The sequence below is a fragment of the Tauraco erythrolophus genome, chromosome 18 (assembly GCF_009769465.1).
Source record: "Tauraco erythrolophus isolate bTauEry1 chromosome 18, bTauEry1.pri, whole genome shotgun sequence".
Taxonomy (NCBI): Eukaryota; Metazoa; Chordata; class Aves; order Musophagiformes; family Musophagidae; genus Tauraco; species Tauraco erythrolophus.
The window spans coordinates 8,610,152-8,638,021 of record NC_141482.1 but is presented as its reverse complement, the minus strand read 5'-3'; the positions used below and the strand labels follow the sequence as shown (position 1 = coordinate 8,638,021).

Sequence of the window (27,870 nt, the reverse complement as noted above, 5' to 3'; positions counted from 1 at the left end):
CAAGCTGTCCCAGCCTAGCCAAGCAAGCTGTTGAAAATACGCCAACTATTCAAATCACCTTTCCTCTTCCTTAAAAAGAGAAGTTTATTTCTGTAACCACCTTCCCTCTTACTGCCGTTCGATACAAGGAGGGCAGCTGCAGCTCACGGCTGTTCCGCTCCGTGGACATGACTGTCGGCACTGTGTGCAGAACAGAAAATACCCCAACCCAATGGCTTGTCTGGAGGAGCTGGTGCTGCGGGACAGATACTAGTGACTTCTGCTTTGCGGTGAGCCAACCTGTGCAGTTCTTGGGCAGCAGCAGGTGCTGGTGCTTCCTGCAGCATCACCGCTCCTTCCCCTTTGCCTAAAGCAGTGCTGGGGCTTTGCAAACTTCTCTCCTCTCTGATTCTCAGAGCTCTTTGTGTTTTTTCCTTGCTGCACGCTGCAGTGGAAATAACCCTGTGGTAAATACAGAGAGAGAAAGTCAGCCGTGTCCCCCTTGTGCCGTGGATGTGAGGGTCCCTCACCCTGGCTGCCCCATCCGTCCTGGACGTGGCCTGAGCCTTTGTGTGGGGCTGGCTGAGCTTACAGCCGGTTGTGAAGTGTTCCCTTGTTTAACTTATTGCTAATCAAACCTGCAAATGAGGCTTTGCCTCACTTCTCCTCCAGCCCAAACCCGTTGTGTGTCCTCCTACCCTATTGCATTTGTAATTACAGGCAAGGATTGGTCAAGCATCCTTCTGTGTCTGAGACCTCAGCAGGCTTGCTAGCTTGCAATCATCCTGTCTGGTGTCTTGGGTTGTATCAAATGGTCTTATGGTTTCTAGGCTGCAGCAGTGGGGTGTCTGCTGTTACCTGGCTTTGTGAAGCAGCTCCAGGGTTGCTTGCTCTGTACATCGGGTTGGGGAGGGCTATAGAGCAAGAGCAGATGGAGGGAGCTGTACTGGGGGAGCTGCCCAGCTTTGGGATGCTCTAGGTGAACCCTGCTTTCACCTAACTAAAAAAGAAAAAACTCCAGTCAACACACATTGTCTCGTTTGCTGCTGCACTGCAGAAAGCTGATGGCAAAGCAGGGCTCGCAGTGGGTGCTGACACCAACCCTCTCCCCCCACGCTACCCTCCCCCAGCCCTGCCTCGGGCTGCAGCCCTGATGTCCCTGTGCTGTGCTGAGGGCACGGGAGGTCCCGGTCAGAGCTGGGGCTCTCTGTGTCATTTGTGTTCGTGGGGTACCAAAGCCCATGAGTGGAAGTTCCCACAGGAGGCTTGTGTCCTTCTGTGCTAGTGTGGCAGTGGGCTCCTGGAGTTGGGGCTGGGGGGGCTCCCCTGCCGGCTCTGCTCCCGAGCCTGCAGTGGGACAAATCCAGTGTTGGTGGGAGAGGACTCTGCTACGGTCCCTGGCAGCACAGTAACTGCTCCAGCCAGGGAAGGGCTGTACTTGCAAAAGAGCAACCTGTATGAACCTCTGTTAAATTTCTCTGCTGTTCCCCACCTTTGCATGTGGGGCACTGCATGTGCAGCTGGCTCCAGAGCGAGTCAAAAACCTCCCAAATTGCAGGATGCTGCTGCTGAAAAGCATTTGTAGGGACATGTCTGCAAAGTGCTGCCAAGGGCTGGGTGCATGGAGAGCAGGGTTATGGAGGAGGATGAGGATGGTATTTGGCTGTAATACCTTGGAGAAGCAAACATGACCTGGACAAATCAGGTAACTTGAGTGAATAAATTGATGTAATCTAAAATCTTGTTACCCACCGTGGAGGGAAGGGCTGGTGCCATGGCTGGGAGAAGGAAGGTGGGCTGCTGCATTGCTGCAGGCTGATGCTGTTCTCAGGGGATCGGAGGAGCTGGTGTGTACAGGGTCCATGGGACACCAGCCCTGATGAGCTCTTTCCCCATGGCCCCTTGGGGCTGCACTGGCCTCAAGGAGTCCTGTCGTCACCCCCTGCCCAGCTCCTTCCCTGCAGCCCTCCCAAACCCAGGGGTGTCTGCAAAAGCCAACCCTGCCCATTTGAAGTGAGGGAGGTGTTTGCAGAGGGTGAAGAGGAGGTTGTTGAGCTGCTGATGAAGCTGCCTTCACTTTCAGCCATCCTGTGCAGGACTCTCAGTGCCTGGCAAGGCAATGCCATGCCGTTCTGCCCAGTGCCACCCTTGACTCCAGACTGCTGGGGAGCTGCTCTGGTCCATCTCCATGAGATACACATCAAGATATGTGGTGTTTTGATACTGACCTCAAAGACTGTGTGATGGACTTGTGAGTTTAGCTTCCCACTGGTGGCACAGGGACTGGAGGCCAAGGAGACTCTTAAATGGGAGCTGAGTGCCAGAGGGGGCAGAAATTGGAAGCTGGTACTTCTGGGTTCCATGTATGATCATGGGGAGTTTCTTGGGTTTGGTCAAGGAAGCCTGTGCCAGGATAACGGCAGCTTTGGGTGCACACAGGGACTTCCCTTTTTATGTCTGAGACTGGCAGCCCAAGTAGATGCCACGGGGACTGGCACTGCCTCAGCACGTGAGGTGGCCAATGTTTGCTTTTGGAGGTGGTCTTTCTGACCCATCTCACCCTCCCTGTTTGCATGGCCGAGTGTCGCTGTGGTGTCTCACCTGGCCTTTCCTCTGGGATCTGGCCATGCAGGAGGATGCCAGCTTGCTCACAGCTTTCCCAGAGCCAATACTTGTGTCATGGTGGCAAAGCGTGGAGCTTCCCCTCCTGCTCTTGGCCATGTTCCTGCCCACCCGAGTGCCATTCCCAGGCTGCTGCAGGGGCCAGAGCAGCCTGTGAGCACTGTGCGCCTGTGCCAGACCCTGTGGATGGGCTTCCGGAGCCACCGTGTCTCAACCCTGCTCCCAGACCCGAGCTGAGGTATGTGCCCACCTGTTAGAAATTAATTCCCCTCCTCACTTGCCAAGTGCCTGCTCCATGTCCTCGGGGCTGGGCAGTCGCAGGCGGGGGCAGCGCTGGGCACAGTGAGGGGTCGTGCCCCCGTGGGCTGGGGAGGGCTGCTCGGCCCAGGGAACGCTGGCCTCCCGTTCCCAGCGTGTTTATCTTTTCCAAGGTAGCCGAATGTCTGACTCTTGTTTGCAAAGCTTGACTCTGAGTGCAGGCTGGCTGGAATTGAGTAGTTTATCTTATTTCACACCTCTCTCCACCCCCCCCGCCCTGTTGCTCATATGGATGAGCGAGCGGCCAGATCCCTGGGTAAACACACAGCTCCCTTTGAGAAACTTCAGCCGCTGATGTGTGTGAGCAGCTTAAAGGTGTTTCTGTGGTGGGGCAGTGGGACGGAGGGAGGGGTGTTCGCTGCTCCCCAATGTGCCCCGTGCGTGCTCATCCCTTTCCAGGGCTGTGAAGGGGGGCGATAGGGAAGAACTTTGGCTTGGAAGTCCCCAGGTGATTGCGGAGCTGCCTCACAGATGAGGACTGGTGGCTCGGTGGCTTCCTGCCCATGGCGGGACAGGCAGGGCACCGTGTGCCCCATGCTGCTGGGGGACTGGGCTGCCCACGGGCACCCTGTGCCACTGAACTTACACAAACAGAGCAAAAACTCAGTGCAAACCCAGTAAAACCCAGCAGGGTGGGAGTCCAGGGGCCACAAGCTTCCCGTCCCTCACTGTCGGCAGTGTCCCTGTTGCCATGTGGTGGATCCTGAGCCCTTGGCTACAGCCTGGGGCTGCAGTCGCTCTTATCCCTTGCTGAGCTTGCTCCCTCAATAGCCTTCTTTCCGCTTATCTGGGATTAATATGTAACTTAACGGTAGCGGGTCAGGCACGACTTTGCGAGTGTAGCGCTTGCGGTAAAGGGCGGTGTGAATCTGGTTTCTGATGCCAGGACACTTTGTCCCCCTCCCCCCTTTCCGTGATAAGGTTTAGGGTTTTCTTGTGACGGGTGCCAGGGCGGCAGCACTGCGAGTAAATGTTTGCCACGGCTGGGCAGGAGGGACAGGTCAGTGGAGGCAGGGAGAGGATGGTGATCCTGGGGGAAGCCACGGGGCTTGTGGCTGTGCCCAGAGAGGGTTCTGGCACGTGCCGAGGGCTGGTCCCAAGGTGCGCGGCAGAGGTCTGTGCCGTGGGGTGATGGAGGGAAGGGTTTTTCCCTTTTCCCCTGTTCAGGGCATCCCAAAGAGACTCTCATGCCGTTGCTATTCTGCGTCACGCAGGCTGAGTAGTCTCTTAGTTAAGTGTTAAATAAGGTCCTAGATAGAGGGATGAGTTTATTTCCAATGAAGTCATTCCCTACTCTGACAGTGGAATTTGTTAATTTATTTACAGCAGCTGTATTATCGGTTTGCTTGTCAGGTGGAAGAAAACCATATCAAAAACGTTAGGTATTCCAAGGCTACATAGCTCACAACAAAGTTAATAAATGTCTTAGGACATCAGAGTTCTTACAAAATCCAGTAGGTAATGGTCTGTATGCTGGAACTTCAAAGCAGCATCCTCTTTCTGATAGCTTTTTTCGTCCTGTAAAAACACAGCAGCTGTACTGGCAGTCTGCAGTGCAGTCTTTAATTATTGCAGACAAGAACAACTCTGTAATCGTGCTGTGGAGGCCAAGCTGCTGTGGGTCTTAATGGCACTGTATGGTGAAAGTACCCTTGGCAGGGAGCTCCAAGCTGCTGCCTTTTAGAATCTGGGACAACAATAATCCCACGTGACTGAAGAATTTCAGCTGGGAGAATTTTTTAGGAGTCAAAAGGGCTGACAGGCTCTCCAGCAGATGAGCCAGGCTGATGCGTAGCGTGGACGTGGGGCCGTGGCAGCGCTCCTTCCCTGGCTGCTGAAACAGCTGGTTTCCCAGTACCTGGTGACCGGTACGAAAGAAATCACAACAGGGGCAGTCTCGGAGTATCACTACAGAGGGATCTCTCTGTAGATGCAGTGTCCACAGTGCAAATCATGCTTGCTGCTGAGCAGCCTTTACACTTCCGGGGCTGAAGCATTTGCAGGATGCTTTATTTTCACTAGCAGGTGCCAACTGCAGCATCGCAGCATGTGCTCCTGCTGGGTCTGGACTCTTCAGCCCTACAAGGGGCTGAAACACCCAACGTCAGGTCAGATGGGAGCCTGCAGCTTCTGGTGGTGGACTCTGCCCTGCAGATAGGAATTGTCCTGTGACGCGGTGCTTGGGGAGCACCCGGGTACATGACGTGGTGCGGCAGAGGGTTGCACTCTGCAACCTGCTTTGCACCTCCTGGGAGTGGGCCATGGCAGGGTCCCACCGCACGCCCTGCCCTGCGAGGTTGGAGATGCGAGGCAGCCAGCAGCTTGGCATGGGCAAGCCCACCACGGGAGAGAAAATCTCTGCCTCGGGTTTTCCCATTCCGATGGCAAGAAGCGGGTCCCGTGGGGCGTGTGTATTACGGGCAGGGAGCAGGACTTTCCCTGCACTAATTTTTTTCAGAGACAAAGAAGATGTAAATAGGAGCTGGACCATGCTATAGCCATAAATGGCAGTGGGAGACGTGCTGTGGGTCTTGCTGGATTGAGTGAAGAACAAATGCTGCCCTGGAGGCTGCAACCACAAATCCTGCACCCGCATTTAAGCGTGACAACTGGGAGGGCGTATTGTTTCATGCGTGTTAACTGGGATGGTCCAGCCTGGTGTAAGAGATAAAGCACTGACCAGAAACAGAATCACGGACCCCCATTTGGAACAGCTCAGTTGCCGCAAACATGAGGCTGTACATGTGATAACCCTTTTTGTTCAGCCACACTGAACTTGTAAAACATGCTTGAAAAATCAGGTCTTTGTTTTTTTTGGGAATATCCTAAACAACGGTCCCATTCTCTTTTCCTCCATCAAAGTCAGGGTGTTACAGATTCAGGCAGTGCAGCTTGTACCATGTGAACTGAGTCAGTAAATCCACGTGTTAATTTTTTTGTCTCTACAATTTTATACTCTCCAATGAGTATAGTTAATCTCCTAATTTGGAAGACGTAACAAATCAATGATTTGAATATCTATTTAAATGGTGTGTGATTTTTAAATCCAAATCCAACCTGTCTTCTGTTCTCTGCTGTGGTCTGGCTGTGTTCTAGATTGGTTCAACTGGTGGAGGGCAGCCCCAATGAAAACTCCTTACTGAATGCATTTCCTGGGCAGCACCACTCCACGTGTCCCCTTTTTCCTGTGTGTCCTAAGGCTGCTTGTTTGAGTAGGATGCCCGGGTTGGTGGTGGGAGTTGCCTACAGCAGAAGATTTCCTTTCTGTCCTGCAGCCGTGCCAATTCCCATGACCCAGGAGACGAGGAGTTGTCTCAAGTGGCCCACATCCTTCCCTGCCCTCCTGCTTCAGGGGCAGCACTGGGGAGTATCTGCCTCCTCTTCCTCTCCCTTGTTTACCCAAGCATTCACTTAATTCTTTTTTTTTTTTTTAACTGAAGCTCTCCCTCTGGTTCCTCATCCTGATCCTACGTGAGCATCAGGCTCAGGCATCAGGATTCCTGCCGCTTTGAGATGGTGTCCGGGACACAGGAATTTTCACTGCTTTGTCTCCTAAGGAACAAATGCTGAACTGTAAATGTTTGCTGTCCGTAGCCAGCAGCAGCCTGTGAGTGCTGCCAGCACAGAGGTTAGCAACCATTCCACTCCGCCTGCTGAAGAGCCTTTTATTGCACATTTAACTGTGCGGTGCCCACAAGTGCCCAGCAAGTGCTGGGCTTTTATGCTCTGCATGTGGAGAAATCTGCTGGCAGCTGATGCTCTTTTTCCCCTTGGAAGCGTTTGCGCTGACCCTGGCAAAGGGAGGCGAGATGGAGAGGGCAGGCTGGCCCAGGATGGGGAGAGCTGGCCAGCACTGCCAAGAGGGAGGGATGGAAGACAAACAGGAGATGCAGTCATGTGCAATTGCATCTCCTGAACTGCAATTAAAGTAGGAGAGTCTGAATCTCGCTAGGAAGGGTAATATTTAACTTGGGCAAATGCTTGTTATGCTCTATGCTCCAGCCTGTACATGTCGCTACGCCCTTCCTCACAAAGAGGAATTGCCATGGAGCCCTGGAGTTGAGCTACTGTTGGAATTTGCAAAGCCCTGTGTGATCTTGCAGCCATCCTCAGTGTTACTGCCCTGGTGCACGAGTAAACTCTGTCCTCTGGTTTCCCCACTCGCAGCATCGTCTGCGTGGAGGTGGGGACCGCGCGTGCTGGTGCTGGGCTGCTTGCTGTCCCAGTCAGTGTGGCTGTGCCCTGGCTGCTGTGGGGCTCCTTCCATGGGTGCTCTGGCATTGCAAATGCTCTGTGAGTTCCCTTGGCCTTCGGATTTTTCACATATGTGCGGAGCATGTTGTGCTCCTCTTGCTAGGTATCCTAAAGTTGGTGCAGTGTTCCTCAGTGAGTTGTACAAACACCTTAGCCGAGCCAGCTGTGGGATTGCAACTGTAAGTTGCCCTCTTAATGTGTAGATTAAGAATTTAAGGACTTTTAGACTTCTGAACGTTTTTTCCCCTTGCTGATGCCTGCCCAGGATCTTTTTTTTTTTTTTCTAAGACAGTTCAGATGCAAATTCTCAATAGTCAAGTTTTGGTTGAGCATCACTAGTCTCCTATCCTTTCCCACTTGCTTCATGCACTTGCAGGCTATGAATTTGCCAATTTTGGGGATGGGTGGTTTGTAATTACCAGCTCAGTGCTGCTGCTGCACTGTTAATTCTTAACCACTTAATGTATCAAATTATTCCTTCCTGTGCTATTTATAGGCAAAGGGCTAAGTAACAGTGATGACATTAATATTAAATTCTCTAAAACTAATAGGAACCTCTTATTTAATTGTTTTGGCACTCTCTGCATCTGGGGAATACGATGCCACTGGAAGGCTAATAGAGACAGAGGTCTTGTAGTGTATTAGCCGTGGGATGCTGCTAAATTTCCTAGTTAGCTTGTTTACCAGTTAAGACTGTGGTAGCTGTCTATCTGTTCCTTGTAGGCTTAGTTTGATTAAACCCCTTTGTATTGCTAATGCTAATGGAGCTGAATTGATGCTGAGGATCTGCTGGGAGAGCTTAACAAAAGGCTTAACATAGACATGACTGCTGGTCGCTGTGTCTGGGCCCCACAGGATGTGTTTGCAGTGGGTATTTGCTAATACACTCCCGACCCTGACAGGGTGCTGGGGGTGACCTGAGCCCCTGTCCCTGCTGCCCACAGGACCTTCACCTCTTCTGGAGTCTCCATTGCATCTCCTGCATCCTGCTTTGTACCCGTTCCCAACGCATGGCAGAGTGGTCTGTTGAGTTGCAGCCTCCCTGGCCGTATGTCAATTTGTGACTGCGTTGGTTGAGGTCTGTGTTCCTCGGAAGGGCAGGGGCTGGTGGTGGCTGCCCTTGCCGGGACGGGGTCCGGCTGCTCCGGAGCCCAGGGTGCCAGCAGGAGAAGGCAGCGTGTTGCATTGAGACTCTGACAAACTCTCAAACAGCCGCTCTGCACTTCTGGAGCACTGACGGATTAATGAACCAGGAAAAATGCTGAATGTGACAGAAAGCCCTAAGTCTCAAAGCAGAGGAAGACCCCTCTACTTCCTCAGGAAAGCCTGGCCACTGTGCTGGGTGCTGATACTGCTGCAGCGTGCTGCGCTGCTGCGAACCGCCTGGCCCCTCTTCCTGACCCCAGCCCTGGCAGCCCTCTCTCCCGGCATGGGGCTTGGGGTATCATCCCATCCCCCGTGCTGGGGGGGGCTGCAAGAAGGTCCTTTCTGCAGGTGGCGGAAGCGTGTTGGGGTCAGGAGCAAGACGTGTCGGATCTGTTCCCTTCCTGTGTTGGTGGCTGGCGTGTATCACGCTTAGACCTCTTCTGAATCAACTGCTGAGCTGCAAATTACCCTGCTGCCTCTTCTAGTACATATCATCATGGTGAAATTAATTTTCCGTGAGAGAGTCAGCTGTTTCTTGATTAGAAGTGCTCCGAAAATACCAACAGAGAAATGATTACAGGAAGCCTTCAGCGCTTATATATATAATTGGACTTTACCTCCCTGTTTGAAGTTGTTGCATCCGCTCCTGGCTTGGATGAGCACTTGCTCTCCCTGTTGCTTGTGAGCAGGGAGGTTGGGATGCAGCATCTCGAGGGGCGCGCTGGCCCCGGGGTGCGGCCGTGTGCCTGTGCTCCAGCTGATGGCGAGCTGTCGATCTGATGTCCTGGTTTCCATGTGTTTAAATCTCAGGGAGGTTGACTTGTCCTTTAACAAACTAACCAGAATGATCTTAAAGCAGTCATTTGGGGAAGTGGACTCTCAAATTTTACTCATTTTCTGTGTGGGCAATGAGGATCTGCTGGAAATTTGTAGGAAAAGGAGCATCTTCCCCACCACTGACAGCAGCTAAAATCCCTCTCCTGTCCTTGTCCCGATGCAGCCGGGCTGTTATCGCTGCGCGTATGTGATCCAAAGTGCTTCGTGCTCAGATGGAAAAAAGGCAGAAGGCCAATGTAATTTTTGAGATCATCCTGTGTGATTAGATTAGCAATATCTCACAACATGGAGAGCTGCTTTCCGGCTGAACCCCGGTTCAGGCCAAGCGTGTGGTGAGCGTGCGTGTGTGCGTTCCTCCCCGGGCAGAGGGCAGGGGTGGGGATGCTCAGCATCTCCTTCCTCTGCTGCTGGTGACTGCAGCTCTGGGAAATGCTGCCTCTCAGGTGCAGGGGCCCTGAGCTCTGTAGGGTCAGCCATGTCAGGCTTAGTAAATTTAAAAATGGCCCATTTGCTCATCAAAAGCAAAGTAAACTGAGGAGTGAGGTTTGAGTTCTGTATGGTGATTCCCAAATGCGCTCCAGGACCCAGCCTTGGCCATGGTCGCCCCACGAAGCTCATTTAAGCACCATGTGGGTATGAGGAGCAAAGTGTTTACAATAATGTGTTTTAAATCCAATTTTCTGACCCAAATGAATTGTGTGTTCTGGATAAATGTGGTGTTTGTGAAGCTTATCTAATGATGGTGGGTTATTTTAGGGGCAGGAGAAGAGGCTCTCACCCCTGGGCTGGGGTCGGTATGGTTGTAGAGGGTTGTTGTTGTTAGGTGTGTGGCATGTTGATAGCACAGCTCCTCCGTGGGCAGGTATCTCCTTAAACATCTGAGTAAAGGGGTTAATATGTGAAAAGGCGACTGCTGCCTTAAACAAAGCTGGTGTTGTTTGTGCTCGCGCTCCCCTGGGATGGTGGCTGCTGTGACAGTCTGTTCAGGATTCCCACTGCCGCTCCGTGCGAGTCCGACCCAGCGAGCCGTGTCATGTGGCTGCGGCCAGGCCCTGCTCCGTCTGCCCGCCAAGGGAGTGGAGAACAAACGGTGCTTTCACTGCGCCCGACAAACCTCCCTCTTCCTTCAATTGAGCGGGGCTTGGATGCTGATTTGCGTCTCTCGTTCTTTCATGCTTCACCAAACCTGGTTCTGCTTTGTCCAGTGAGTAGAGGACATAATGCAGTAGAAAGCTGAATTACTTGTTCAGCATCATCAGGTTATGCCTTGCCACTGACTCGGACTCCGTGCAAGCTGGGCAGTGCAAGCTCTCTGCCCCCTTCCCTTAGCAGCAGCCTGGTCCTGATAAGCATCGCAGCTCGAGTCACCGGATGCGCTGGTTTGGGCTGCCTCCTGGTAGAGCCTCGTGGTGCTGGTGGATACTGTCATCAGAGCAAGATGCTATAAACATGTCCTTGGGAGCTGTGTGCCCCAAGCATCAACCCTTAATGCGTCACCTTTGCAACCGAGGCAGCGGTGTGACGCAGGCTGCTGCGCTGAAGGACAAGATGCCCAACTTCTGTGTCTTGTCGTGGTCATCTGGGAGACCTGCCCTCTCCCTGGGCAGGTCGGACCAGAGCTGCCCTGCACATCCTGCCTGAGATGCCGAGGCCATGCCAGCCTGCCTGCTTTGCTTGCTTATTCACCACTAACCCCTAAATAGCCCATTTCCACTAGTGGTTTTTTTTCCCCCAGGGATCCCCACTTCTGCAAGGGTTGGCTGGCAGCTGCCTGGCGAAACTGGGACTGTGGTGGGAGGGATGCTGTGACCAGACCAGCCAGTGCTGGGAGGCAATGCAGTCACATCCCAAGCCCCAAGCAGGACATGAGTCCACGTGTGAGCACACGAAGGTTTAGAGCTGGGTGTGAGGCTTTGCATGGGGAATTTCAGCTACGTTTGTCTATAGCCTGTGGTGCCACATCAAAACACCAACTTTTCTCTGAGCCTTGTCCCCTGGGGATCTACTGGAGCGAATTCCCAAATTCCCTATCTTTCTGAGCAGGAGCAGCTCTCGTTGTCACTGCAACAGGAGTATCTTGCCAAGGAACTGCTCCAGAGCACGTGTTTATTTTGTAGCTGTCACCGACCGACCCTGCCGTCGCTCTGGGGTGCGGAGCCGGCCCCAGAGGAGGTGGGTGAGCAAAGAGGATTTGGGTGCAGCTTTGGCTGAGGCAGCTCTTGCTTGTTGCTGGTGTAACTGCTGGCTCAAGGTGCCATCCCTGGCTCTACCACGGAGGGTTCATGTGTGGGAGGGGAGGGGTGGAAACGGGCAGTTAAAATTGCATTTCAAGCCTTTTACTTGCCAAGCACTTAATGCAGCCAACCTCCCTTCTTGTTGGAAATCCGGTGGGTTCCCCATGACTCGGAGTCAGGCTGGTCATGGGCTGTGCCTGGATGTGGTGCGGTGCCAGGGGGGCTCTGAGCATGGTGTGGGGGCTCCACTGCCCTTTCAAGTATTTACTTGGCTGTGTGAAAGCAAAATACAGTTGGGATTTGGAAAATGCATCTGGGCAGCCTTTCTGGAGACTGACTTGGTCTGTGGGTGTAAAGGGGGGGACCAGGGCAGTGTCTGTGTGTACTGGTGGGCAGTGTTTGGGGGGGCCCTTACTCGGCTAGCGGTGCCGTCTCTGGGGTGCCCTGTCTAATCAGTGTTCCTGCAGTGCCTGTACCTTCCTGGCACTGGCAATTGCCAGTTTTGGGCTGTCACAGCCTGCAATATGCATGCTGCGGAAAACAGCCTGTCTGTTAGGGATGTTTCCTGGGGACATTCCATCAGTTACTGCCCTTTGCGGTGCAGGGTTTCTGTTTCCTTGGCCTGGTGCCTTCTCATCCCTCCTGGAGTGTCTTTTGACCTGTTTTTTTTAAATATTAGTGCAGAATTGGCCTTCTAGGTCTCCCCTCCTCCCTATAAAACTTATGAGGAGCGGCTGAGGGAGTTGGGGCTGTTTAGCCTGGAGAAGAGGAGGCTGAGGGGAGACCTGATTACGGCCTATAAATACTTGAGAAAAGATGGTGGGGAGGTAGGGGAAGGGCTCTTTACATTAGTGATGGGTGATAGAACAAGAGGAAATGGGCATAAGCTTAGTCAGGGGAGATTCAGGTTGGATGTTAGGAAGTATTTCTTCTCTGAAAGGGTTGTCAGCCACTGGAATAAGCTGCCCAGGGAGGTGGTTGAGTCCCCATCCCTGGATGTGTTTAAGAATAGGGTGGATGAGCTACTTGAGGATATGATTTAATGGGGATTAGGGATGGTTGGACTCGATGATCTCTAAGGTCTTTTCCAACCTAGAAATCTATGAATCTATGAATCTATTTTCAAGTCAAGACGTTATTTCCCTTCATCCCTAAGCCTAAAGCTCCACTGCAGTGGGGCTGTGGCTGGCACAGGGATGCTGTTGTGTGCAGGGCTGCAGTGGCTGTCCCTGTCCTGCCATCCCCGCAGGCACTGTCGGCGACACCGGGCTGTGCCTGGTGCTGTTTGCTTTGGGGCCCGTCCCTGCCAGCACCTGGTATCGGCTTAAACTGAAACCTAAGCAGGCTGAGCCTGAGCTGTGCCAGGGCACGGGGTCAGCGGGAAAGGAGGGGGGAAGAAATGTGGCTGGAGGGGCTGGCCCTGGGCACCCAGGCAGCTTGTGCTGCCAGACGCTGCCTGCCTGGGACGTATGGATTGCTGGTGGGCTCAGACTGGCAGTGAGACAGTCTGTGTGGTGCCCATCAAGGCACTTGGTGCTGCAGTCCAGGAACGAGCACCCTTCTCCAGGCGTGTGGCTTAGTTTCCTGTTATAATGATATTTCCTAATCAGACCTTCCTACTTGCACAGCAAAAGGTGCTGTTGTTTAAGCTCCGGTGCCGAATTGCAGTCTGCATTGTCAGGTCTAGCTGGGTATGCTGCCCTTATTAACTGACTGGGTTTCCGAACGCACCTTACGCCTCTGTTTCCCGGCTCCATGCCCTTCCCAGCTCCCTTCGGGCAACTGAGGCACGTGTGACCTGGGGATGCGTCTGGCAGGAGGGAACTGAAACCAAGCAGAAAACTGGGAATGGTTCCAAAAGAATCCTGTTTCTCTTTCCTACAAAAGCTGGTGCTCATGGAAATATTTTTTTTTTTCCCCTCTCTCTCCCTTGCAGTGAACACCTACCTCTTCATGATGCAAGCCCAAGGCATCATGATTCGGGAAAACATGCGAACAATAGGAGCTCAGGTGTACGAGCAGGTGGTCCGCAGTGCCTATGCCAAGAGGAACAGCAGCGTGAATGACTCAGGTATTTCTTGGATAATTGTAATTTTGATTAAAGGTTCCATTTCCATTGGAAATCGAGTTGACTTGAACCACTCTTGCTTGAAGGAATTAATTTATGCTGGTAAATGGAGGGTGGGAACTTTGATTAATTGGCTTATTTTATTTTGTAACTATAAAATATATGTAACAACAGTATATATTATACGTAGAATTACTGTGTGTATATATGTACTATATATAAAAATTATAGAAATTTCTTTATGTATGTACACATACATATATATTTTATATATGAAATATATCTTTATATATATCTTTATATATATTTTATATATATATGTAAATATATATATAATTCAAATGCTTTTAACTTGTAGAAGGGGTGAAAATCTTGAAAGGATTGATGGGATGTTGAGCCAAAACCCTCTTGCTTTCCAGGAATTCAACTTGTTAGCTTCAACCAGTCTGAGGGTAAATGCTTTCAAATTCAGTGCAAGGATCAAGTTTCATATTTTAAAAAAATATCTTCCCAGGCATACGCGTGCACAGAGCCCTGGCTCCGTGCACATGGAAGAGCCTGTGCTCGCAGGCTTCGCTCTTCCCATGCAAGGATGAACTGAGATGACTTGGCTGGAGATCTGCCACAAATAATATACTGAACTTTGGGCAGAATGCAGGGAGTGGAGCCGCAGGCTCCCGGTCCCAGGCTATTCGTCATCTGTAATGTAACCGTGTTATCGGCTTTGTAAGTTTTGGTGTAAATCTGGTACAGTGAAGCGTAAATGCTGTGTGTGAGCCAGGGCGAGGCGTTGCCTTGGTGCCGGTGTGACACCCAGCGTGTACCTTCCCTGCTGATGTGTCGCCGTTGGCATCGGCTGCGGTGCTGCCGGGGAGCTCGGCTCAGCTTCTCCCCTGCAGGGGTCCATCTGCGGGTGCGGATGGTTCTATAAGGCGAGATGACTTACTTTTATTAATAAAAAATACAAGCCGTGGCTTTGCCTCTCAGCCCCCTGAGGAGCGGTTGGTGCAGCCGCTGGTTCAGCTGTACTCTGACCGGGGATGGGCACGGGAGGGGAGTTACCAACTTGTACAAGAGATCAACACCCTGGGTCACCTCCTCTCCTCTACCTGCCGAAGCTGGTCAGGGCTGCCAGCCTGGGCTATTTTTAAGGCTGGAAACATCAGGTAAGGCAGACGCAGGGTGAGGAAGTAGCTGATCCCCTGATGGGAGGAGGGTTGGATGCTCCACCGCTCCCACTTGCGGTGATGAGAGCCTCCGCCCTGCTGCGGTCCTGACTGCCGCGTTCGCTGCAGCCCTCGGGGCTCCGAGCCCTGACAGTCGGCCGTGCGAGCCCTGACGGTCAGCCGTGCGAGCCGCTGCCTGCGGCACCCGGGGACATAGTTGCCATGTTAGCAGCAGTGATAGCGGTGGTGCTGCTGCTGAAATCGCTGGCTTTGCTTGGGCCTCAGGTTCATCCCAGCTCTGCAAGCGTGGGGCCATTATCCCTCCTGGCCTGAGAGCTCCAGGCACGAGGACAGTTTTAACATATATAAGCACTATACAGCGTCCTTGGGTGACCTTCCCTGTCAGGCAGGTCGAAGCACACGCATGACGGATGGTGGTGACATCTGGAAGGCATGTGGCGCTGTGGCCACAAGGATTATATTAACACTGGGATTGATATCTTCCCACTCCGACTGTTTTCAGGCATCTCGTGGGATCTGGGTGGAGGGCACTGCCTGGTGAGCGCGTCCTCCCCACGTCACTGCGGGCAGCGCGATGGCTGGCCAGGAGAGCCAGCCTGCCTGATATGGCTGCAGGGAGGGACCTAGCAAAGGCCTTGACCTACCCTGTTGTGGCTCAGAGCTGCTGGGAGCAGCTCCCGGGCTCTCCTGCCCCCGTCCTTCCCCACTGGCAGCAGTGGCTGTCACGTCCCTGCACGTCCCTGTGCCGCTTCCCCTCTTCCTGGGAGAGGTGTGCGAGCAGCGACAGAAATGCTGCTGCCGGGGCTGAGCTGGCACAGGTCAGTAACCAGCGTGGGCAGTAGAAGATCCTGTGGCCACTGTCTGGTTGTCCCTGCTCCAGCAGCATGGCAGCACTGGGAAGCAGGATGCTGCCAATGCTTTCTGAGCTGCAGCCTCTCCCGTTGGTCACGTGTGCCCCTGGCATGGGGCTGAGGGGGAACAGCTCTTTGTGCAGTGCTGCCTTGTGTGTGTGTGTGTCCTTCTGGCACCTGTGGCTGTAATTTCTGGGCAGATTTCTTGAAAATGTGATATCCCACCCTGAATGGCAAGGTGGCCAAGCACAGGAGGGTCTGCTGCAGGCACAGTGTGCTTGTCCCTGTCCATCTGCAGTTCTTTGTCCTTAGCTTTTTTCTCTTGTATAAAAATGAGGAAGTAGTTTATAACTTTTTCAGCATTTGTTAATAGATGCAATAATAGGTTTCCTGTTTGGTGAGCTGGGAGGGGTGCCCTCTGTGCTTCCACAAGGAAAAAGGCAGCCCTTAGTGCAAAAAACAGGAGTTGAGCTTCACTGTGCATTGCCAGCTGGACTAAATGCTGAGAGCATGCTCTGGTGATAGGAGTTTAATGGGAATTCGGTTAGTAAAATTCAGAGTGGTATCAAGCATGCCAAATAGTATCTATCATACTTGAAAAGCCCTTAGATTCTGTTTACAAGTCTATCTTGAGTCTGAGATGGTTTGGGTACTGCTTATTTGAGCCAGTAAACAGTATTAATGATGTGACGTTAGGTGTAGCACAATAAAGCAAGCTGAAATATCAGGCAACGACTTGTCCCAATTGACATAAATGAAAGATTTTGACCTTGCAGGTAAAGGCAACCCTCCCTGCTTTGCTTTAAAAGATTAAATTGTCACTAGATTATTTTTTCTTGATCTATCATGAATGTGGGTTATTAGATGCAGCCTTTCTGCTATGGAGAATATACTGTGCTTATGCAATTACTCAGATGTCACTATCCTTAAATATGACTTAGATTCTTAGCTCTCAATCTATAGCCCATTCATGCACCTTACTACACTGTAATTCTGTTTTTATTAAATTGCTCTCAGGATAAAATGTGTGAAACCATTTTGCTATCAATATGTTCTTGAAACTAAATGTATGCTTAATTTGAAAGGTTATAGCTGCTGATTTAAAAAAAAAAAAATCTGAATTTTACATTCGATTTAGTAAAATAACTTAAAAACTTGTCTCCCTGCTGTAAATTGGCTGTTTCCTGATGGGTCACCTGCAACCTTTCTGTCCAAGGCTTTGCAGAACTGCTTGGACAGCTCTTGGGAGGTGGCAGGTGGGACACTTAGACCTTCTTTTGTCTCTTGGTGCCTGGACACCAGCTGGTTTGTACTGTGCTCATGATAAACCAGCACTGCTCTTGCTTTGAATCAGCATGGTCAATGTCAGCCCTGTGGTGTGCTTCTGCAGCTAGCTGCTGCAGGAATGCCCCTGCGTGGTAAGGTACCTGGGAAGGGTAAGACCTTCTCATCCTGGTAGGTCCAGGGACTGCCTGGGATGACACTGAGTGGCTCAGCCCGAAATGGCTGCTTTCCAGGACCTGTGTGTGGTGTAAGGTTGGTGCTGGTACCCTGGGTGCTGTGGGACCAAAAGGCATACGATGCTTGGAGGAAGCGGAGAGGCAGCATCCTCCTGTAGCAGCTGATGCCTTACTACAGGTGGGCTGTAGTAGTGTAACAGTGTAGGTAACTGTTTCTAGTGCCTAAAATAAAGGTCATGCTTTGCTAAAGACACCTTATGCAAAGCTGGTGACCTTACTGTAGAAAGCAGAAGTTCATGGTTATGTAAAAACCTTCTTAAACCATCAGGTTTTTGTAAAACTCCAGCAGGTGTAGCAGGCTGGAGGAGTTTTGACCAGGAGGTAAAAGAATGCAGGGGAATGGGAGGATGCTGGAGAAATGTGCCGTGCTGGGCACTGCTGTGACTGCTGGGGCACGAGGGGTCCTCTGCCCTTGCACGATGCACACTGGAGGAAAGGCTGGGTGTAATGTGATTGATTTCTATCACTATTAATCCTTTGAGGAGGACACCAGGCAGGATTTCCCTGTTGCAGGCTGCTGCACTGACAGTCCTTGCTGGCCTTGGGACTTGCCTGGGGACTTCTCTCTCTGAGCCCTTTAGGAAAGGACCCACTGGAGGAGCATGTCCCCTCTTGCTGTGCCGTGGTCCTTCAGGGACAAGGTGCTAAGTAGCTCTTCTTTGCAAGCACCACGTGCTCCTTTGCTTTGAGCTGTTTGTGAAACCTAAAGGTGACACTCAAAATTCTGCCTTTGGCCAGAAAATGTGAAGTTTTCCTTGGTGTGGCGTTGCCTGAGGCAGCTGGGGCTTCTGCAGACATCTGCCTCAGGATGGGGATGAGCACCCAGCTGGATTGCAAGTCTAGAGCTTGTGCCACATGAGGACAGCCCCCTGCCATTGGGGACATCCTCAGCCATGGGTGGCTTTGGGAGTCTGCTCACAGTGGCACCAGGAGTTGGCTGGAAATAACAAAGACCTGCAGCGCAGGTGTAAACTTTTTTCCCCCCCATTCCCCAGATTATCCTCTTGATCTGAACCACAACGACACCTTTCTGCAAGCCACAACGTTTCTTCCTGAAGACTTTACCTACTTCCCTAACCACACCTGTCCCGAGAGGCTCCCTTCTATGAGTGAGTAGCACCCGGACAGCCCCATGCCCCTCTCCCACTCCCCATGGCTTTGGAGGGCACATCATGGCATTCCCTGTCTTCCTGGCATTACACCTTCCCCCACTGGGCACCTGGGGATGAATTGGAGCGCTGTTTGGAGCCCTCCTGGGAAATCGTTGTTTACCCACTCATACAAATTAATCCCTGCTACGTTGGAGGCATGTCTTCCTGCCAGAGCAGGAGCCCATTGCTTGGCAAACGCAAACAAAAGAAGGATTGTGTGCTGGGAGCCGGTGAAAAGGCTCAGCCAACCCCGCTCCAGAGGCAGCAGCGGCAGGGTGACTCCCTTGGCCCTCAGCAGTGCTGCCAGCTCTGAGCTGGGCTGGGTATAGCTGGGCAGGGCCTGGCATGGGAAACAAACTGGACCCCTCTGAGGGAGCCACAGCTGGGAGAAGTGCTTCCACCAAAGCAATATTGCAGTGAAAAATTGGGCTTTTGGGGGTAGATGTTTCCTAAAAAGGGGAAATGGCTCTCTGCTAAGGTGTGGGGTTTTGTCTGTGCTGGAAACCTGTCTGGAGGAGTAGAGGGGTGCCCCGACTGGTGTGGAGCTCTGATGGAGATCCACATCCAACAGCAACCATGAAGGCTGAACAGAGCCTAGCTGCCAAGGAGGTGGAGGTGTTACAAGTTGTGCCAGCAGCATTTCCTAATTGTTTTTCATAGATTCATAGATTTCTAGGTTGGAAAAGACCTTAGAGATCATCGAGTCCAACCGTCCCTAATCCCCATTAAACCATATCGCTAAGTAGATCATCCACCCTATTCTTAAACACATCCAGGGGTGGGGACTCAACCACCTCCCTGGGCAGCCTATTCCAGTGGCTGACAACCCTTTCAGAGAAGAAATACTTCCTAACATCCAACCTGAATCTCCCCTGACTAAGCTTATACCCATTTCCTCTTGTCCTATCACCCATCACTAATGTAAAGAGCCCTTCTCCTACCTCCCCACCATCTTTTCTCAAGTATTTGTAGGCTGTAATCACGTCTCCCCTCAGCCTCCTCTTCTCCAGGCTAAACAGCCCCAACTCCCTCAGCCGCTCCCCATAAGTTTTATTTTCCAGCCCCTTGACCAGTTTGGTCGCCCTTCTTTGGACTCGCTCCAGGAGCTCAATATCTCTCTTAAAGCGAGGGGCCCAAAACTGGGCACAATATTCCAGGTGCAGCCTCACCAGTGCCGAGTACAGGGGCAGGATCACTTCCCTATTCCTGATACTTCCCTATTTTGTTGATACTTGGGGAAAAGAAGAGGCTGCCTGCATTCTGTGCTGGGGATGGAGGGCAGAGATGCAGCAGAGCGCTGCCCCGAGCAGGCACTGAGCTGCTGCATGGCGGTTCCTGACCCCCTTCTCTGCTCCTCCCCACTGTCTCTGCAGAGGGCCCCATTGATGTAAATATGAGCGAGATCACGATGGAGGATATCCACCAGTTCTTCTCAAAAGACCCTTCCATCAAGCTGGGAGGCCACTGGAAGCCGAGTGACTGCCTGCCGCGCTGGAAGGTAACCGGGGAGCTGGGGAGCCCTGCATCCCTGCTGAGCACGGGGGGATGGGGGTCCCGGGCGGGTGGTGGGAAGGCGTTAACAGAAACGTCTCTGATGTGCTGCAGCTCCATCCCTAGAGGAGATGACTTAGGGCATTGTGGTAGTGGCTGCCTGTCCCCACTCCTGCTGTCCCCAGCCCTGGGCAGAGGCAGTGAGGAGGGGGCTGCAGGTCTCCCTCCTGCTCAAGGTTACATTGACTTTCCCCAAAGCAGCAATTCCCCAAAAAGCGAATAGGAAAGCTGTGATGTGGTGGTAGGAAGGCTGCTCCAATCCTACGCGGGAGAGCAGAGACACCACGTTTGGTGCTGCTCCCCTCCTATAACAGCAGCCAGTCCTGCTCCCCAGCCTGAGGGTGGGTTGGTGGCAGAAGCCGCTGGTGCGGTACACTAAGAGTCGTGTCCTCTCCCTGTCAGGTGGCGATCCTGATCCCATTCCGCAACCGATACGAGCATCTTCCTGTCCTCTTCAGACACCTCATTCCCATGCTGCAGCGGCAACGTTTACAGTTCGCCTTCTACGTTGTGGAACAAGTGAGTGAGCCCTGGGGTGGTCGGGGTGGCAGCCGCGGGGGCACGGACACAGACGTGCTGTGCCAGAAACGTGGCTGAAGCTCCGGCAGACAAAGCTGCAAGCAGAGCTCTGGGCTGTGTCCCCAAGGCATTTGCCTGCCAGATCACATCATGTAAAGGTTTGGGGTTCACGTTGCAATGTTTAAATTGTCTCGTTCTGTCTAGAAGTGGCATAGCTCAGGGATGTACCCAAAAATTATTGGTTTTATCTGAGAAATAAAGTAGAGATTCAGTTTTTTACAAAAATCCTGTACTGGAGGAAATATTTGAAAAAAGACAGTGTTGAACCAGGTATTAGCAGTTTAAATAATGATGGGTTATTTTCATGTATCTCTGTAGTAGTTCCAGGGAGCATCCCCAAGGCACAGGAATGGCCTGACCAGAGTTAATGCAGTTTCTTGTTCTGGGCACTATCTGGAAGACTTTCGTGACCGTAGAACTTAAGACTGTCAGTTGATGTGTATGTGAACCTGTCACTTAAGCTATTGGGCTTCATCCACCCAGTAAATGTACTTAGCTCTATTTTAAAAAGATTGATCAAAATTTTTTTTTTCAAGTGTCTGAATAGTAAGACTTTAGCATCTTTATTTTTGCTCCTGCGCTGTAAATTGAATATTCAAAGTCTTGGTTGATCTCCCTAGTTTGTCTGTTCCAAGACATGGTTTCTTTTTGCACCATTGACATGGGAGCTGGTTGCCTTCTGCAGTGCTCCAGACAAGGCTGAGGACGCACGTGCGGAGCACGACCTGCACGGGGCTCCCCTTGAGAAGGAACTTTCTCCCTCCTAGGCTGGAACCCAGCCCTTTAACCGTGCCATGCTCTTCAACGTTGGCTTTCGGGAAGCAATGAAGGACTTGGACTGGGACTGTCTCATCTTTCACGATGTGGACCACATACCAGAAAATGACCGGAACTATTATGGGTGTGGACAGATGCCAAGGCACTTTGCAGCCAAACTGGATAAGTACATGTATCTGTAAGCACTGCTTTTCCTCTGCACTACAGTAATAGCCAAGGAGCCAGTGTTAGCTTTTTTTTTCTTTTGAGAGGCTGAAGATGAATCTAGGTTTGCTTCTAAGGCTTTATGCAAAGTGAACATGAGAGGGGAATAGAAGAAGCATCCTTGCAGCTCAGGCTTTCCCCATTGCAAGCGGGAGAGCTGCAGCGCTGGCAGGACCTGCCCTATTCTCTTCTCTCTCACTTAGGCTCCCTTACAACGAGTTCTTTGGTGGGGTGAGCGGCCTGACTGTCGAGCAGTTTCAGAAGATCAATGGTTTCCCTAATGCCTTCTGGGGCTGGGGCGGTGAAGATGACGACCTCTGGAACAGGTACGGGCTCGGCTCAGCTGGTGCCCCTGAACTCCACTTCCAGCAGTCGTTCTTGGACCGAGCTTTGCACGTGCTGCAGGGAGAAGTGTTGTCACCTCTGCAGCTGGTGCTGGGCTTGTGGTGCCCGCTCCACCCTGGGGAAGAGCCAGCTTGGCTCTGGTGGCTCAGTGGGAACAGGGATCACTCCAGCCTATGCAGGCAGCAGGTTGTAAGCAAACAGAGGGGTGCTGGTTGGGAAATTACTGGCTCTGTTTGCAATATCCCACGCTGCTGAGGTCAACTGATCTCAACCAAGCTAAAACCTTGAGTTGCTGAGCGCTGTGCGGCTTGCATGGAGCCCAGGCTGGAGTGGGGGGGTTTGCACAGCTTATCTGTAGGGTGGAAAGGTGAAGCTGCTGTAGGAGCCCGAGGTGCACTGACTGTGCAGCCCTGGGAAGCACTGACAGCACAGCAAACGCAACAATTGGGTTTTTTTGTTTTTATTCATTGTATTTCTCCCCTTACTAACGCAGAGTGCAGTATGCAGGCTACTCGGTGACTCGACCAGAAGGAGACACAGGGAAATACAAATCAATTCCCCACCATCATCGAGGAGAAGTGCAGTTCCTAGGAAGGCAAGTGAAATTTATTTTTTTTAAGAATCCCAAAGCCCTCCACAAAGCATACTGTGTACAAGGCTCCCTGCAGCTGTTTCAGGGTGGTAACAGCCTTAACTCAGGAAGGAAACTAACTGTGGGAGATAAAGGAGACAGAGCACCGTTAGCTTCCTCTGGCACGTTTTATACCCTCCATCCCTGCGATGATGGGTCCTCTCTTTGTGACTGGAGCTGCTTGGATGCCATCCAGAAGAGGGGTGGTCAGCATGGCAGCCTGACAGTGGGCTGGAGGCCCAGTCCTTTATGCTAAAGGACTGGCTAATGCCAGATGTCAGAGAAACTTCGGTGTTTCTAGAAGAACCTGATCTTAAGTGTGGAAGGAGGCATTGCTCAGCCTGCAGAACGCAGAGTGGGGCTGTCCTGGTGTGTGGCTGCTAAAGCATCAGTGTCCCTGGGAACACTGACAAAGTCCAGCAGCAACACCCTGGATTTGCACTACAAAGGCAGTTGCCATTGCAGAAGCAATGTCCTGCTGTGGAGTTGTGATTCAGTAGTGAATGTTCTGGTTTTTGCTCAAAAAGCTAAGTTCTCCCTGGAGCTTTCCAGGAGGGCACCAGCCTCTTCCTTCAGGAGCCAGGGTTGGTTTGGGGAGTACAAAGGTTGGTCGAATGGCTGCTGTTGCCAGGAGACCTCGGTGGAATTTGAGTCATCTGAAAGCTATGCAACAGAAAACCAGAGAAATACCTTTTTCAAGAACAACTGCAGAAACTTAGACTCATAGGTGATGAGCTGCTGGGCAGTGCAACTCTGGCAGAGTTGCTCCTGGCTGCTGCTGGCAGAAGGGGCAGCAAGGAGGGTTTGTGTTGCAGATACCATTTGAGCTATCTGCTGGTTCTTTTAACAAAAGACTCATTTTTGGGGGAGTTTCCATTCGAGGTTATGTCATCTTTAGCCCTAGTTTTCATTTCTCTGTCAGACAGAACGCAGCCAGTAAGAGTTGCTTCTCTTGTTTTACTTTTTCAAAAGAGAAGTCTGTTTTGACTTCAAAAGCCATATTTAGTCAAACCCTTGAAATGTGGAAAGGCCAGGAGAGCAGTGGGATCGAGCTCTTGTTCTGAACTCCCCCATGGTCATCTCCTAGCCTCAGCAGGAGCCCTTGTTCACTGTCAGCAGGAGCTGTGGTCGGTGCTGCTGGAGGGGGGTCTGCGGTGACGGTGGACAGGGCACCGCTTTCCCTGCTGAGGCTGCACCTGGCTGCAGAGTGCTGCTCCTCCGCTGCGGCATCTGGAGCCTGATGCCCAGCCTAGGCCAGGCTTAGCAAGATATCCTCAGTGTCTCACCTCTGAAATCTCTGCTTCCCTCTGCACTTACCCACGGGCAAGTACTAACTGGTGTCATCTGACAGCCCTGCTGCTCTGCCCCCCAAGCAGGGGGACCCAGCAGTTCTCACTGCAGAGAAGAAGTCATCGAGAGAAGGTGTTCATCGAGACACTGAGTGTCCTGATGCTGTGACCTCTTCAAAGCCAGTTTTGGCTCTTCCCTCTTTGCTTTGACCTGGTCTTCCTCTTCCTCCCGGCACATCCCTTCCCTGGTGCTTTTTTTCTGTCCCCAGGTCTCAGCGCAGCTCCCACTCACCCCAGAGCTGCCAGGCCCCCAGAAAGTCAGTGTCCTGCCCTGTCCAGATGTTTCTACTTAATATATTTTATTTTTTCCCCTCTCACCTTAGCCCTTATATTTCATCATGCTGCCCCTAAATTTAGTTGAGGCTGGTTTTGTGCACCAACTGCAGTTTCCTTCTCTAAACCACCATTGTTCCAGTTTCACTTCCTCATTCCCCATCCCTCTCGGACCAAAACCATTAGTTCTGCGCTTGTTTGTGGTCCAGTTTCTCAAAAATGGAAAGGACCACATCACCCATCAGCTGCTTTTCTCCAGCCAAAACATCCTGTTGAGGGCTTGGCAGAACCCCCCACTGAGCTCGACCCCCCACTGAGCTTGGCCCCCTTGTGGGACTGGGATTCGAAGGCTTTGGGCAGGAGTTACAGGTTGTGTTGGCTGCTGGGCACTTGCTGGGCTGCCTGGTGGCACAGGGAGCGTTTTGCTGTTCATCAAGCGGAGGACTATAATTTTGTGAGATCTGGGATGTTTACCTGCCAGGAGTATAGAAACAAATGAAGGTCATTTTTCTTAAGGGCTCAGAAATTCGTTGTTTTGTAGCTGCTGCTGGGACCAGCTGTTTTAAGGGTGTTTTAGTAGCATTGGGAGGACTTTTCAGGGCTCCGTGGGATATGTGGAAGTGACTGTGGCCTCTGGTTCTCATTGCACAGGTACGCCTTGCTGAGGAAGTCGAAAGAAAGGCAAGCCCTGGACGGCCTCAATAACTTGAACTACTTTCCAAACGTCACATATGACGCCTTGTATAAGAACATCACTGTTAACCTGACACCGGAGCTGGCTCTGGTGACCGAATATTAAGAGGAGAAAATAACTTTGCTCTGCCCTTCACCAAGAAAGCACCACGCTAGACTTACTTTTCCAAGGGTTATCGAGGACAAGCAACACTTTGTCTAATGAAGGATCACAGTATTTTGGAGAATAAGGCTGAAAGTGCACGCACAAATTGCCCTAGCTGTACCAATCCAGCCCGATACCCATGCAGCGAGCTCAGCAGTCTCTTTCTTTTTTGCGCCACTTGCTTTCTGGGTTTCAGGACAACAGTTCGACTTGCTGCTCTCGTCTCCACATTCCTCCTCCAGCAATCTCCAGCACCGGGACTCGCCTCGGGTGTGCATTCTCCTCCGGGAAGCAGCTCAGCTGAGGGACTCCGGCTTCTCAACGGCAAACATCGGGAGCAATTCAGTTGGCAACTGCCCTGGTGGGAGATAAAACAACTTCTGATACTGTTCTTCTACGTCTGTGCGATTTTTTAAATGACCTGCTTGAAGTATATACAACAGAATCGCTTCTTAAAGAAGTGTAAGTGTAAATAAGCTGTGTAAATTGCCCCTTTTTATTTTTCTTCTATAGCTCATATCCAAGCTAGAGGTTTACATACGGTCACTCATTTTAGTCCTGAATTCTGTAAACACTTGTGTGTGCATCACTGTACTTGTGCAAGGTGTTCCCTTTTAAACCAGCGAGACTGCTTGCATGATTTAAGCTGTGCATACGCAGACACGTTCGTGAGCCAGGGCCCTAAACTTTCCAATGTAGTGGATGAGAAATACAGCCGTGTCATCGCTCGCTCCACAAACCACAGAGGTGGCTTTTTCCAGGGAGAGTGAGGAAATGGGAATATTTATGGAAAAAACTCCCCTTTCTATCACTTTTGAAACATGACGTGCAGATGAATCCAAAAGCCATATGGAACAAATTCCCTTGCCTTTAGCTGTATATCCCACTGATGGTAAGTGCGAGCTTGGCAGATCCCTCAAGAGCTCTCATCCATGCTGCTGCAGGACACCCAGCCCCGGGACGGCTGCTCCTGCCCATGTGCCCTCCTTGGGATGGGGCCGCTGGCTGCACCGCACCGAGCCTGTCCCAGGCCAGCAGCATCATGCCATCACTCCTGTAGCGTGATGGTATGGTTTGGGAGGTTGGTTTACGTTGTATTTATTGTGTACACCTAGCAGCACACTGAAGCACCGTCAGTCAGAGCCGGGTAATGTGCTTGGTTGTTGCCAGTGGCACCTGGCGGCATTTGCACTAGCCCAGCTGGTGGGGCAGGTTGCCACAGGTTAGTGAGAGTGAGAGACATGAAGGACGCATGAATGAAGCTCATGAAGAAATGAGGACCAGGAACCAGAAAGCTTGGTCTGATGCCCCATCCAACCATCCAAACTGGAGTGCCCCCTCTCTTCTCCCTTCTGCTGTCCCCTCCTTCCCCACCACTGCTGTGGGCAAGCTGGGCTCCGGGCTCTGCCCCCCACTGCCGGTCAATCCAGTCCTTACACAGCACCACACCATCACTTTTACTGGACCTCTTGGACTTAAAAGTAAATACATCGGGGGTTGCTTTTTAATTTTGTATTTATACATAACAACGGTGAGTACTTGACCTCCGAAGTACTTCAGCTTTCTTTTTATTGCGTTGTTTGCCTTCGGTTTCCTGAACTTCTCATGGTTTACATTGTTTTCTCGGTTCCGTGGACGTATGATCCCCATACACATCTGTTGTGGGTGTGACTGCCCAGGGCATTCCTAACCTGTATCCAGAAAACGTTAGTTTAGAAAACACGAGTTCTCGTTGCGTAGATCTTATCGGCCAGTATGAGAGGACAGCGAGCCTGCCCTTGAAAAGCGCTGATAAGTTTGTAACTTAGGTTTAAAGTCTTTGAACTTACATGTGCTTTAAACTCGCTTCCCGAGGGGATTCAACCTGGTTATTTATAGGCAGAGGTGAGGATTTGCTTTTCATGGCGCATATAGCAATAAAGACTTTTTGCTTCTGAATCTTGATCTCTCATTCACATGGACCCTCTTTCAGATGCTGAACCCTGCCCCTCTTTTCTTCCATCTTGAGACCTTGCTAGAAATCTGTCTTTGTTTAATGGTGCTTCAAACAAGGAATGTATTACAACTAGTCCAAGTTCACTACCCCAGGAATCATGCATGTGTGTGTGAGTAGGTGTTAAACTACCTTAGTCGGGATCCTCAGCCTTCGATGTGTACCTGACACCCGTCGCACCTTGTGTTGAACAAAAAGTGTTACCTCTGCTCAGAAATGCACTCTACGGTTGGCACAAAAGGGTCCATCCCCCCCCAGCAGCATCCGTCTTCATAGTTCCTTTGTTTTAATCACGTTGAATTTTTTCCCCCTTTTTTAAAATGTGGAATATCTGAAAATGTGCACTGTTAATCTTATCAGCTATGTCAAATACTGTATAGTAAATGTAACTGTTAAAAACATACTGTCAAGCGCATGTGCTGTTATGGTGTAAAAATTCTCGTATTAAGGAGAACTTGTACATATTCTGGCAGCTGAAACTCAACAAGGCCACTCGTTCGCCCCTTCCACGTCAACACTGTCGGTCAGCCCCGCCACAGGGCAGGTCCTGTTCGATGCTGATTTCTTTTTTTAATGAGCCATGTGGGTTTTATTCGCAAAACTATTTATTGACAGTTTGTTTTCTGTAAATCTCTGCTTCTCTAAGGGAGGTACCGTCTGAGCAACAGCCACGTACTTTGGGTTGCTCACCATCAGAAGTGGCTTTAAATTCTAAAGTAGCTTTCCATCATCATGGCTTTTGAGCTTACTGTTATGTTTTTAAGAGGTGCCAGGGGGACATTTTTGCACTGAAGACTAGTGTTTTAAAACACACACACACTTCTCAGCAAAGCAATCCTTTGTGTCATTACATTTATTTACCCATGTGTTTGTACATTTTTGTATTTGTTAATTTATGAATGATTTTTTCAGTAAAAAATACATATTCAAGAACAAAGATTGCAGTGATTGCATTTTCTTACAGGAGGTTGGGGTGTTCTTTTTTTTTTTTGTAGGAGGTGGGACCTGCAAGCCTGAGTGGTAAGTGCTTATGAGAGCTGATGCGTGGAGATAGGTTAACCCTGGCTGCTAAAAGCTGATTAGAAATTTCTCATTTGGGCTGGCTAGAAGTAAATTGAGTGTGGGGTGGGGGTGTTCCCCATGCTCTTACTACTCTGTATATG

At 51.2% G+C, this 27,870-nt stretch overlaps 1 protein-coding gene across 2 annotated transcripts; it reads left to right on the top strand.

Moving 5' to 3' along the window:
• Window positions 1–26,691, top strand: B4GALT5 (beta-1,4-galactosyltransferase 5). Of its 2 annotated transcripts, none has more exons than XM_009986547.2 (9): window positions 1–269; window positions 13,327–13,461; window positions 18,012–18,125; window positions 19,541–19,665; window positions 20,121–20,237; window positions 21,065–21,252; window positions 21,482–21,604; window positions 22,117–22,218; window positions 24,528–26,691. In XM_009986547.2, the coding sequence occupies exons 2-9, from the start codon at window positions 13,344–13,346 to the stop codon at window positions 24,673–24,675; spliced, it is 1,035 nt and encodes a 344-aa protein (XP_009984849.2). In that variant the 5' UTR covers window positions 1–269; window positions 13,327–13,343; the 3' UTR covers window positions 24,676–26,691. The 2 variants fall into 2 exon arrangements, with proteins under 2 accessions (XP_009984849.2, XP_086478982.1); XM_086622856.1 differs by lacking the exon at window positions 1–269 and adding an exon at window positions 3,210–3,234.
• The last annotated feature ends 1,179 nt before the right edge of the window (window positions 26,692–27,870 follow it).